Source organism: Lathyrus oleraceus, chromosome 6 (assembly GCF_024323335.1).
Source record: "Lathyrus oleraceus cultivar Zhongwan6 chromosome 6, CAAS_Psat_ZW6_1.0, whole genome shotgun sequence".
NCBI lineage: Eukaryota > Viridiplantae > Streptophyta > Magnoliopsida > Fabales > Fabaceae > Lathyrus > Lathyrus oleraceus.
Window position 1 is genome coordinate 518,886,738 of NC_066584.1, and position 14,434 is coordinate 518,901,171.

At 36.0% G+C, this 14,434-nt stretch overlaps 1 protein-coding gene across 1 annotated transcript; it reads left to right on the plus strand.

Annotated features, from left to right (window-relative positions):
• Window positions 1-10,976: 10,976 nt before the first annotated feature.
• Window positions 10,977-13,146, plus strand: LOC127096533 (protein NRT1/ PTR FAMILY 7.1). The gene is made up of 4 exons (XM_051035092.1): window positions 10,977-11,064; window positions 11,146-11,363; window positions 11,592-12,148; window positions 12,261-13,146. The coding sequence occupies exons 1-4, from the start codon at window positions 10,977-10,979 to the stop codon at window positions 13,144-13,146; spliced, it is 1,749 nt and encodes a 582-aa protein (XP_050891049.1).
• The last annotated feature ends 1,288 nt before the right edge of the window (window positions 13,147-14,434 follow it).

The window sequence follows — 14,434 nt, forward strand, 5'->3', positions numbered from 1 at the left end:
ATAGCATGGTATGCATGTCAAATTTCATCTCATTTGGACAAGTAGAAGATAGTCAATGAAAATCAGAAAGGCAAGGTAATTTTGAACATGCTCAAAGAAGTCAACCAAACATGCATCAACTTGAAAAAATCATAAATCAGGGATGGCATATGATAAATGAATGGGACTAAAACCATGGCAAAGCTTAAGATGTCTAATAATCACATGTCAAATTTCATGTCCATCTAATAAAGTATGAGAATTTCACAAATGAAATGGGAACATGTATCACAAAAAGTCAACATATGACCAAATAGGGGAGAAAAATCTCAAACAATTAGGAAATGCCACAAATAATTCCAAAAAAAATCACATGTAAACTAGACATACTCAAGTACTTTCATGCAAAAATTCAATCCAATTTGAGGTCAAGAGGCATGGTATCAAAAATCATGAAGTTGCACATCAATGGTGTGACACAAATTGTCACACCCTAATTCAAAAATTCATAACTCAACAACCAGATAAGATAAATTCACAAACTCTACACCAAAATCACCATGAGTGTGTCTAGTTTAAGCACAAAAAATTTGGGAGCCATTGGATAAAGCATCATCATTTCACAATTGTTTTGGCAAAAGGTACAAAATATGGACACATGAACAAAACCCTAGCACCAATTAAAATCCACTCATCAAAAAAATCTGGAAAAAATATGATAAAAAACTAGAGATGGAGATGAACATTCCACAAAAAACCCCATGAATTTTGGATTAAAATTGGATGCGCAATGATTTTTGTAAGATTGATATACAAAATGAAATGATTATTGAAGAAATAAAATGAATTAATGATTGAATACACACGCAGTGGCATTGTGGTAAATATTTGGAAATTTAAGTGAAACGGTGCGTGCTGTTGTCCTGCGTGTCACACGCTGATTGGTTTCATGACCCAGAAGTGTGGAAGAACATGCAGTGCAAAGGCGAAACGTGTTTCTGGGCAGGTAACTAGGGTTTTCAGGCAACAGTAACATCATCATCACTTCCAAAATCGTGAATGAACTTTTGTGCCCAGAAAATGAAATCCAACATATCAAACGAAACATCTAAGAACACAAATCAACATTCTACCATTTATTTTCATCAACTCAAGCTATCACATGAGATATAAGCAAAAACAAGTTTGAACATGAAACTTTAAAGTCAGATTTCTCTCAGCACAAGCAACCAAAATGCACGATTCAAAGCTTAATGAAACCAGCAAAGTGAGATCTATTGGAAGCATGGCATAGTTTAGCAAAATAAGGAGGTCGAAATCTTACTTGTTCTTGAAGAAAATGGTGAAACAGTTGGGATTTGGTGATGTTGGCTCAAAACAGTTGCTCACCCAGCTTCCCAATGATGAATGCTTGAAGAAATTTTGCTCAAGAGTGCCTGGTTTTGCTTCCATCCCAATCTGCCATGAGTGAAGCTTGATGTAGCAGTCGTGTAAACAGGCCTTACAGTTGGTGTGTGAGGGTTGGAATCAGCTCAACAAGGGTGATGGATGATGGAGCAACCAAGGCCAGGTCGGGTCCTTGAGGTTTTTTGACAGAATTTTCAAGAATGGAAGAAGATGAGAAATTGAGAGAGTGAGAGTTCTGTTGGTTTTTGTTGGCTGCTAGGGTTTCTTTTGGCAGAAAATGTGCTTATATATGTCTGTTTTAGGTTGCATAAGCAAGGTGCTAATCATGTTTTGTTTTTAAAATCAAAGTTGCTAATTGGCCACTTTTGTCCACATGGTGAGGTGTAATGGCAAGAGCACGAAAATGGGCCTTCCAACATGTTTCAAATGACATTTCAAGACATTCCCAATTGGCCAAAATGATTAAAAATGTTTATTTGGAAAAGTCAAATTTCAACCTCACTTGAAATTAATTCAAGCAAGTTCAAAAAGGCCATTTTGATCCATGAGGTTTTGGTGCATGAGGGTTAAATTTTTGGAAAGAGGAGGTCAAATGTGGCTTGTTGGAAAAAACCACACCAAATTTGGCCAAATGGTTTGAGAGATATGGCCTTTTGAAGTTCAAGAATTTTTGAAAATGAATTGATCATATCTTGCCAACCATACATGGGAATTGAGAGTTCTTGGACTTTTTGGAAATGGGAGAACAAGATCTTCAACTTTCATGTTGGGCAAAAACTCATTTGAAGCTTGTATCATGATGTAAGTTTGGGATCAAGAAGTTTCCATTTTTGGCAAGTTTCAGTTACAGGTCCAGTTTCTATTTTTGGAAATTTCTGATTTGGCTTCAAATTCTTCCATGATGATGTTTGACATGTTATATGAAGACTATATGGACATGAATGAGACCTCTCAACCCAATTTCCACCATCAAATCACTGATTAAATGCACAGTTGACCAACGGTTGACTTTTTAGGGTTTCTGGTGAACTGAGCCAGGACTGATGACTTCTGAACATCCAATCCTTGACCAAAATACTTCAAAAGGACCCCTAGGTCATGTGAACATGTTGGACAAACCCTAGGGCCTTGGCTCAATGAGAATTGCACTTGCTTGCTTGATTGACTGATCTCCTGACCAGTTTGACCTAATTCTTCTGATGACTTGCACTTGAGGCAAAGGGGACAATGCAATGTTATGCAGTGGACCATGTTATGTTATGACCAAATATGAAAATGTATGTACAATGATAGGTGCAAATTTGAGGTGCTACACCTACATTATTATTGACCGGCCTCAGATAGTTGTGACTTCTACATAAGTCCAATTACGATTGGTTAACATAGCGCTAAATTGTCTTATGGCACACTAACTCTAACACTAAATATTAACCATTAACATTCAATTCTTTCTCTTTACATTTATGCAATTTACTATTCTTGTACATATTATTCATTTGCTTTTGCCCTTTGCTCATTTGAGCACATGTTTATGTTAATGCAATTTGCCTTTTGCTCACTTGAGCATATAATTGTGTATATATTATTGTGCTTGTGTTTTGTTTTGATTGTTGTGTACCAAATGCAAAAATGGACAAAAAGGACTTAGATTCTAGGATATTCCCTATGTAAAAATGGAGTAAAAAGGCCTTAATGTTGAAGATGGATTAGAAGGATCAAATCTTTAAACTCATTCTTGTCCATTCTTGATTTACTTCATGGAACTCTTTGATGTGTGTGCTTTTGTGCTAGGGAATCCTATTTGAGCCAAATTGAAGAACCATTTCCATATGCTTCAAAAGTGAGAGATTCAAGAGCCATTGGAAGATTCCTAAGAGCTTTGCTTGCTTGCTTGATTGCTTGAGTATTTACTTATTTGCTTGCTTATTCCAAAGGATGAGAGCTACTTGGATCATCAATATGATCTCAAGAGAGGAACTCCATTTGTGGTCTTGTTTCTTATCCTTAATCTCTTGTATGACTAGGACTTTAGCCATTCTTCTTCTTCCCTCCACTCTAACCCAAGCCAAAACTTTTGTGCAAACATTAGCACTTGTTTTCAAACATTAGAAACCTAAGCATTATGCTTTTGATTTTCAAACTTTCTTTTCATAACACTTATTTTGAATTGAATCTTTAAGTCGACTTTGACCATATTTTGTAAATACTTTTCATTGGTAAATATAACCCATTCAAATGCTTTTGTGGTTTCAATGGCCACTTTCTTATTAAAACTTTTCATAACCTTTAGCTATTAGGTTTGAGTTATCCTTGAGGTAGATGTAATACTCACCTATATCCTTAGTGATGGACAATGAGTCTTCCATGCTTATTATAGGGTTAACCCCTCACTAGCGTGTTAAAGCTATCCTCACGTGGTGGATTTGTGGTTTTAGATTGAGTTTTCTACCTTGGATAACAAAAGACCTTAAGGCTTTTGGACCAATCAATTCACCCACTTGTTTTGAGATTTTTACCCCGAACTACGAGGTTTTGATCCTAATCTTTTTTAAGATGGTACGTAGGCAATGGTTTTATCCATCCAAGTAGAACTTGTAAATAACTTGTATATTCTATTATCATCTCTTCAATCATGTTTGCACAAACAAATTTTTCACAAAATACCAACCTTACAACAAGTGTGAAAAGGGCTCCCTAGGAGTACCTAGGATATTTTGGGTGCCTAAAACCTTCCCATTGCATAACCAACCCCCTTACCCCGATCTCTGACATTTTTACTAGTTTTTGATTCGATAAAACTATTAGGTTTTTGTTCTCTTTCTAACCATTCCTTTGGATAAATAGAAGTGCGGTGGCGACTCGACTTGTATGGTTTACCTTGGATTTAGTCAATATGTCTAACGGTAACGAATACCCCGCTACACATGGGTGCATGGGCGTGTACAGGCCCATGAGATCATTGATTAAGGTCCACAAATGAATGTGAGAGAGTATGAAATCAACTTGGATTGCAAGGCAAGTGTGTGTGAAGATTTGAAGTTAGATCTTTGCCACATGATGATACCATGTTCATGCCATGCGCAACCCTAGCAATTCTTGTCCAAAATGGATGAACTTGGACTTTTTGGAAAGGTTAGATCAAGAGGAAAAACTTTCATGTTCATCACTTTTCTGTTTGGAGTTTGTATCATGATGAATTTTAAGGTGGAAGTTTGGAAATTTCAACATATCAATTTTTTTTCTAAGTGTCAAGCCATATATCTCAATATTCCACCTTGCTTAACTTTTTATGTGAGCTTCAAATGAGAAAAGTGTCTTCATCAAAGTTGTAGCTATTTAAAATACCTTCGAAATAGTCACGAAGTTCATGTTATGTGTATTTGAAGTGATAGAGTTATGCATTTTTGAAGTTTGGAAAAATTACTTGTTCAATGGTATAGGTCAAAAGTGACCTATAACGTAGCCTCATATCACATGCTCATAAAAGTTGAATTAGCTCTCACTCCAAACATAAAAGTTGAATTAGACATCTTGAATTTGATTGATTAACTTGGAAATCTTTCATATCATAAAAATTGAGCAAGTTATGGCCTTGGGAAGTTGACTTTTAAATTAGGGTTTAGACAAGATGACCTATAATGTTTCAACATAGAAAATGATTTTCCAAGCAAAACTAGCTCTAGGTCTCAACATGAAAGTTGTTTGGAATGTCATTTAGAGTAAAGTTTATCTTGAAATAATTTTCATATGGTGAAAATTGTAGGAGATAGGGTCTAGGGAGACCCAATTTTGATCAGATGAGTTCATCTGGCTAACCACCATCAACCAACTTGCCAATCTTTAATTCTCTTGAATTTATAGACTCATGGTAGATCATATATGTATAATATGATGAATTTTGAAGTGTCCCTTGATAAATTTGATCAATTGGTGAGATAGTTTGTTGGAGAAGTTACTCAAGATACCCAGTCAAACTAGGGTTGCCAAGGCAAATCACCCTCAAATTCTTGAAGAAAACTTGATCAATATAACATGTAGTAATCAATGAAACTCATATATGATTCCCATAACCATTCTTGTATCAATTCAATGGTTGTGCTCTTTGTCATGGGGGTCTCAAACCCTAGATATGAACTTGATAGATCAATGGAGATCATGCCCTACCTACAAAAGAGTTAGGCAAATGCAAAGACATATTTTTGGTATTTTGGTTAGTAAAATGATAATATACAAGTATGATACAATCATAAATTACTTGGTGATCTCTCCCAAAATAAACCCAATGAAAGAGGGGTAAGGAGGATGCCAAGGTATGATCCCAATGCTAATGCTTATGATGAAAGTGCATGAGGGATCTTAGGGTCAAAATTGGGGTCTTACAATTGAGACTCATATATGATGATTATAACCATTCTTGGATCAATTCATGGTTGTACTCTTTGTCATGAGGGTCTCATACCCTATATATGAACTTGATAGATCAATGGAGATCATGCCCTACCTATAAAAGAGTTAGGCACATGCAAAGACATATTTTTGTATTTTGGTTAGTAAAAATGATAATATACAAGTATGATACAATCACATAGTGCTTGGTGATTTCTCCCAAAACAAACCCAATGAAAGAGGGATAAGGAGGATGCCAAGGTATGATCCCAATGCTAATGCTTATGATGAAATTGCATGAGGGATCTTAGGGTCAAAATTGGGATCTTACACTATGAAACATCCATGACTCTAGAAACCTATCGCCATAGAGCCTACCCATGGGTTTCCTTTTATCAGAGATACCAATTATTTATCTATTGCTGTGAAATGACCTAAGAACACGATGAACCTATGATCCTGAGCATTACATTGCATCTTCATTGCATATCGAAAATACAAAATTTCATGCATTCACATTACATCAGCATGCGTGCATATCATTCTCCAAAGTACAAAAAAACTCATCCATCTTTTGTCCATAACCCATAACTGATTTCTTGACACTCATATCAGACTCTAAGCAAACCTCGAAAGATCATGGATCAGTTGGAGCAAAGCCATGTTGCGCTATGAGAGGATGTTGACTTGGTGAAAAACAAGATAGACCAACTTATGGAGGCCATGATAGCTTTGGCAAAGAGAGAGGAAAACATTCAATGACCTGTAGTCACTGAGAATGTCATTCCACCTCAAGTAAACAATCTTGCTAAACCTCAGCATGTGCGGATCTCAGTTGAGAACCAGGCTAAACAATCTTGCTCAAACTCACGAGTTATTGAGGTTGTTGAAAAAAACCGCGTGTTGAATGAAATACTTAACGCCATAGAAGGGCATGGTGCTTTTTATTTGGACGCTTTAGACATGTGCTTAATGTCAGACGTGATAATACCTCTAAAGTTAAAAACATCAGATTTTGAAAAGTACAAGGGGTTAGTTGTACAAAGATTCATTTGACAATGTATTGTCGGAAAATGGTTGGGTACTCTCGTGACAATAAGTTGCTCATCCACTGTTTCCAAGGCAGTCTTAGTGGAACGTCACTGGAATGGTATATGCAACTAAAGCAAAGCCACATCCACACATGGAAAGACTCGACCACGACATTCTTGAAGCATTACAAATACAATTTGGACATGACTCCCAACCACTTACAATTGCAAGGCTTATCTCAAGAGAGCAATGAATCGTTCAAAGGGTATGCCCAAAGATGAAGAGAGTTTGCGGCTCGCGTTCAACCACCTCTTTTAGAGAAAGAACGAGTTAACTTGTTTATGGATACCCTGCCGAACCCATACTTTGAAAGAATGGTAGGAAATGCATCATCAGGTTTCTCTGATCTGGTGAAAGTGGGAGAACGTATCGATAAAGGCCTCAAAAGAAGAAGAATCAAAGACGCCTAAAGTAGCCAAACTAGCGAGAGTGAATCCCTTGTCAGTTCCCAAAAGGAAGAGGAAGATGAAGTTAATGCAATATAGGAAACTCACCAAGCTTCACCTCTGATGCCTTACCATCACTACTCATACATCTCAATTATTCTGAGTCAGCAAACTTCTGAGTTTCCACATCAGATGCCATTCCATCCATATGGTAAATATCCTCATCCGAATCGAGGACCCCTTCAGCATTGACAACATATGTTACAATAACATCCATACCAACGACAACATATTCCACAACAACGACACCATTACACTCAAAGGCTAAAGAGACCGATTGATCCTTTGCTAGTGCCATATAGTTACATATGGCCATATTTGATCAACGGTGAATTGGAAGGGACCCATAAGATTATGAAGAGTATGAGATGGTTGACAATGACTTTAGTGATAATCTTGTAGACAATATTGCAAAGACTGACATAATTGACATAAATCATTTCCTTGAAAGTGGTTGAGAATTCCACTTTCAAAATAAGAGCTACTAAAGTTTCTTAAAAGTTATGGTCAAAGTTTTATGTGGGTAAAGTGTTGTTGACAAGGTTGAAAATGTCGTTTCCTACAATATGTCAATGTTTCTTGAAAAATATTCATCAAAAGCCACTAGGGTTGCGAGCTTTTAACGATTTCATAGTATTTAGGTGAAGGAGACATCTTCCTTTATAATAGGTTTCGTGAGATAATTTATGCCATCATCATTAATCTATATACTATGAGTGATAGGAAAAGCCATCTTATGTGTGTGAGAGATGCAAAAGAGATCTTCGAAGAATTTTTTGGCTTCTTGTTGGATTAACGTGTTTTTCGAAGTCCAAGTGCCATTTGGAAGTGTGATTTTATGGATTTTGTTTCTCTTTCTTCTAATGATGGTTTGAGCATGAAAAATGAGATGCTTTCGCTCCAAATTTGATCGATTTATTGCAAGACTTTTGAAACCAGTAAATTCCTTTTTGAAAAAGGATATGGCTGTATTCTCTGTGAAATTGGTATCCGAGTCAGACATGAGATAAATAGCAAAATCTATCCATATAGTTTTGGATTCCCTTCAACCTAGCTTATATATGTTTCTTTCACGAAAGATATTACCAAAGATCTTGTGGTTGTATTTTTCTTTTAGAATTAGACATTTTTAGGGCAACAACTGGGTTGGTTTTTAAATGATATCCAAAATCGGTCAACCACTTGCATGTAATCCTCATGATCAATTAAGGTTCCTCAAAACATAAGGGTCCAGGTTCCCAATCAAGAGAATGGACACCAAGACGAATAAGAATTAGAATATGGTCTAAGTGGAGTCGATAGAGAACCTCAACGAAGGATTCTTAGAAAGCAAGACACCATTGGAAGTTAGATTTATTAAAGGCAAACATGATATATATACCAATCTCGGGAATAAAATCAACAGAAAATACAAGAAATACAAACATTTATATATTTTTGGTAAACCATTTAATAGAATTTTATAGACAAGGCTATTAATAACCCGCAATTATATATCAAATATGTAGCAGTGAAAGTAGAGGAAAGACACAAAAACCATAATCCATAAAGAGCTAGATCTCTGCAATTCAAGGACACCTGTAAAAGCACCGAACACATAAAAGACACTACAAAAACACATCCAAGGAAGGCCAAATCCACTCACCCCTCTATTAGCTCAGAAACAGGATAAGGTTTTCAAGTCAGACGGAGAATGCACAAGATTTTTCCACAGATCTACAAAGATACTATTTCAAAACCAAGATGATGCTCATGTCTTCCACGTCTTTTGGTGTAACCAAAGAACCTGAAAAAATCATATCAATCATAGTTTTCCAAATCGAAGAAACCACGACATGCCAAAACTTCACCAACCACCCTCTAGTCTTAGAGCCTCCACTCGAAGGAATAAACATTTGAAAAAGAGTCATGATATCTCTAAGAAAGACACCGCACCACCTCAGCCACCTAAAAATCCTATACCAAACAATGGATGTAACCTCACATGTCACAAAGAGATGAGAGAACAACGTAATGAACGCCAAACATAAGGGACAAAAAATAGTCCCAGAGGTCAAATGAACTCTCCTCTTAAATGAGTTATCTCTAGTTGGGATACGATCCTAAAAAAGTTGTCAAGAGAAAACTATAACTTTAGAAGGAGACCATCTACACCAAACAGACTGAAGGACTAACTTTGTGGGAGATGCCTGCCGACCCGGGGGAACTGTTGGACCAAAAGACATCAGTATGTAAAATACACATAATAAACACCATCACTAACACACGCCACCTCCACACACCACTCTCATAAGAAAGGGCAAAGCCTTTAATCATATACTGAAGATCTCTAAAAATAATCAACTCATATTCAAAAAGAAAATGTCTCCACCACATGAGGTCCCAGATTCAACTCTCCCCCTCCCGTCTACCGATCTCCCTTACAAATTTAGAGATCTGGTCAGAAATAAAAAAAGTCTAGGGAATGTAAAATGAATGGGAGTATTCCCAACCCAAAGATCCTCCCAGAAAGAGGTAAGGAGACCAAAGCCAACTTTTAGGAAGAGATCATCCCTGAACCAGTCAGAAATGTCATAAGCTTTAGCTCCAAGAAGGGAAACCCCTACCCACTAAGAAGAGGCTGATCTGAGACAACCAACTCTCCCACCCATAATAGAAGTCATAGAGGTTACACCATATCTGTATGTGAGAATATCTCGCCAAATAACAGAAGCCCCCGAAAGCAAGCACTGCCTACACTTGCCCAAAAGTGCCAAGTTTACCAACCGAAGGTCATGAACCCCAAGGCCCCAAAGCTTCTTAGGCTTGCAAACATCCACCCACTTGACCCAGACAATTTTAAACTCCCCTTTGACTCCTCCCCAAAGAAACTTACTCTAGAACTTCACCATCTTCTTCCAAACCTTGATACACGTCTTAAAAAAAGATAAGAAAAGGATAGGGATGACACTAAAAACAGAATTAAGGAGGATCACTCACCTTTCCCGGAAAACATACCTATTTTCCATGAAAGGAGCCTTCTAGATAGAAGATTAACTAGATATTCCCACATACACGCCAGACGACGGTTAGCTCTGATCGAAAGTCCAAAGTGCTTAAAAGAAAAAAACTCCTTCTTATAATGAAAAACTCACAATCAAACTTATTTAAAAGGATTATTTGCCTATGACGTTTGCGGTGTTAATATAACATCAAAATTTTAAAATGATATAATATAATAAATAAATCATATTTTTTGAAAAAACGGACGATTAAAAATGAACCAAAAGAGAATATATATTTGTTGTGCCTCCAAACACACAAAAATAAAATTAAATAAACATATAAAAAATGTTTTGAATATAATTACATATCTCCAATAACTAACCTACACTTAATCAATCAAAATCATTTTAAAAATTTCTACCGAAAACCTTTCGCATCAAGTAGCATTTTTGCATTAATAATTTATTTGTGATCAACCATTCCAAAAACTAAAAGTTACACATCTACATATAGATCCACCACTAACTCAATTTTCCCATTATTTTTTACTTCAAAAGTTGTAAGAGATGGTGAAAAGGCAAATTATTATAAATATCTAGCAAGAATGTTTAGAAATAAATTTGTTATACTATTGTGTACATATGGTAAATAACATGTATTTGCTTTATAAACAAATAGGTTATGGAGGAAAATGAGAATTACCAAGAAAAAAGTGAAAGTGTGAATGAGATGAAAACAGGAGGAACCAAAGTTGCAACCCTTTTACTAGGTAATATACTAAACAAATAGTTCATTGTTTTTTTATTGGTTTATTTTTCATGAATATTTGAACAAAGTTGAATTTATACAGTGAATCAAGCACTAGCTACTTTAGCTTTCTTTGGAGTTGGTGTGAACTTGGTTTTGTTCCTAACTAGAGTTCTTGGTCAAGACAATGCTCAAGCTGCTAATAATGTGAGCAAATGGACAGGAACAGTTTATATGTTCTCATTGATTGGAGCATTTCTTAGTGACTCTTATTGGGGTCGATACTTAACCTGCACCATTTTTCAGCTTTTCTTTATTCTGGTACGTCATCGTCTATGAAGTACTGACACATGTGAAATACAATATTAACATACATAGACATCAGACAGACACCAGATACACTTTTGTTCAAAGATATTGGTGCAGTTACATTATGACACAGATGCAAGATACAATATTAACATACATAGACATCAGATACACTTTTGTTCAAAGATATTGGTGCAGTTACGTTATAATTAATATGTGTTTCTTTTTTTCATTGAATAGGGTTTGGCACTGTCTTGTTTTTCGTCGTGGCGTTTCTTGATAAACCCTAGTGGATGTGGTGATGGGCATATTTCTTGTAACCCTACATCATTTGGAGTTAATATTTTCTACTTTTCAATATATCTTGTTGCATTTGGCTATGGAGGACACCAACCAACTTTAGCAACATTTGGTGCTGATCAATATGATGAAAAAAATCCAAAAGAGAGAAGCTCAAAACTAGCTTTCTTTTGTTATTTCTACTTTTCCCTCAACGTTGGATCTTTGTTCTCCAACACTGTGTTAGTCTATTATGAAGATTCAGGAAAATGGACAATGGGTTTCTTGGTATCATTGATCTCTGCTATTATAGCCTTTTTGACTTTCTTATCAGGTTCTCCACAATATAGATATTTTAAGCCATCTGGAAACCCTATAGTTAGGGTTGCTCAGGTTTTTACAGCGGTTGCGAGAAAATGGGATGTTGTTCCAGCTAAGGCAGAAAAACTTTTTGAACTTGATGGTTCTAAATCCGCCATCAAAGGCTGTAGAAAGATTCTTCATAGCGATGATTTACAGTAAGCTAGCTCTGAGATTAAAACCGTCTTTGTAAAATGACATATTATTACTACTTTATTTGAAACTTACTATATATATATGTGTGTGAATTTTGTTGATGTTAACGTGTAGATTGATGGACAAAGCAGCAACAATTACGGAGAACGATGACGAGGACGAGGAGACTCGAAACAATCCGTGGAGGCTATGTACTGTGACTCAAGTTGAAGAAACAAAATGTGTGTTAAGAATGCTACCAATTTGGCTATGCACTATTTCTTATTCTGTTGTGTTTACGCAAATGGCTTCACTTTTTGTTGAGCAAGGAGATGCGATGAACTCCAAAATAGGCGATTTCCGAATGCCAGCAGCTAGCATGTCTGTGTTTGACATTTGCAGTGTTCTTATCTGCACCGCAATTTATCGCCAATACCTCGTTCCGTTAACAGGAAGAATGATGGGTAATCCGAAAGGGATTACCGAACTTCAAAGAATGGGAATCGGCTTAATCATTGGAATGTTATCAATGGTTGCATCAGGTGTAACTGAGATTGTAAGACTCAGAAATATTATTCCGGGCGAAAAAACAAGCTCGGTTAGTATATTCTGTCAAATTCCGCAGTATGTTCTTATTGGTGCTTCAGAAGTTTTCATGTATGTTGGTCAATTGGAGTTCTTCAATGGCCAAGCTCCAGATGGTATAAAGAGTTTTGGGAGTTCACTTTGTATGGCTTCGATTTCTCTTGGAAACTATGTGAGTAGTATGCTTGTGAACATGATCATGGAAATCACTGCAAGAGGGCAAGAAAAAGGTTGGATTCCAGAGAATCTGAATAAAGGTCACATGGATAGATTCTTCTTCCTTCTTGCAGGGATAGTTGCTTTTGATTTTGTGATTTACTTGTTTTGTGCTAACAGGTATAAGAACATCAATGTTCAAGGTGATCAACAAGAGTTGGAGTTTGATGATACAAAGGATAGTAAAGTTGTAATTAAATTGGAGATGAATACTTACTAATATATTTTCTGATATTTTCTGTTTCACCATTCATCGTGGTATACTCCATGAAAAAAATGACAAACATGTAGAATTGACCCTCTAAAACATTCTCTTTTTCTGGTGATTTCAACCTCTAGTAGACCTTTAATCCTCTAAGGTGAGTTAATCGTCAATACCATCAATTCTATGGGGTAACTTTATCAAATCATATGGACCATAAATCCTTTAGATTTATGTGCGTTTGATTATGAAGAAAGTTAATAATGTTTTTGACTGGCAACTCAAATTATCTCCCTATCTTGAAAATGTTATACTTTTGCATGAATGTGTCCCTTTTTGCATTTTCATGTCTTGTTTCAGTGTTACTTTAACATTTAAAATTCTATGTATCTTGGAAACGTTTTAATAACTCACATCACTCATTTCACACACTACTCACAATCATTCCTACACTTCCATCTCTTAAGATTCTTTGAAAATTTTAAAATTTCCTTAGAACCCTAAAAACTCTAATTCTTAGAAATATCTTCCAAAAGAAATAAATAAGTGACTGCAGCTGATTCAATCCGATATTTCATAGAGAAACTAAAGACTATGACCACCAATGAAGATATTCGTACGGTTAAAATATTGTTGATTTTGACAACATGGTTGCAAATGGGTTCAATCTAAAGGCTGATGTATAAGTCTAAGGTTTGGGACCTTATTTCAAGATGTTATATGTGTGAAATCATGTTTTATAGATTATTGATCAAAAATCTCTCTTGAAGATGAACATGCCTTTGATGATGACAAAGTCTTTGATGATAACAACTAAAGTCAAGTACAAAGTGGTTAAAGATGCAAGCAGGGTTTAATGAGTTTGATCATATGATGATGACATCTAAATAGAATATAACTCAAGCCTCATCTCCAAGTAAAGTTCAAACAAGTGACTATAAGATTGAAGTAACTGACAAGTCTTGAAGTGTGAAAGCTCGTTGTAATGCGTCTGAGTGGACAATGTATTGTAAAAGCATAAGGGCTTTCTCGTGAAGTTATACAACTAATTACACACACACATGCGCACACACATACACACGCGCGCGCGCGCACACACACACACTATCAAGTAGCCATTTCGTTTCAAAAGCTCACCTAGTTCAAAAGCTTTCTAAGGTTGGAGATAAGCATGATATAAAATATCATAGGTTCGTGGTCAACCCGTCAAAACCCCAGTTCGGTTCATGAGTTCAACTCGAGTTAAAAGCTTACCTAGGTTTGAGATCAACCCGTGTAAAATCTCAGCTTAAAACTTGAAGTCTAT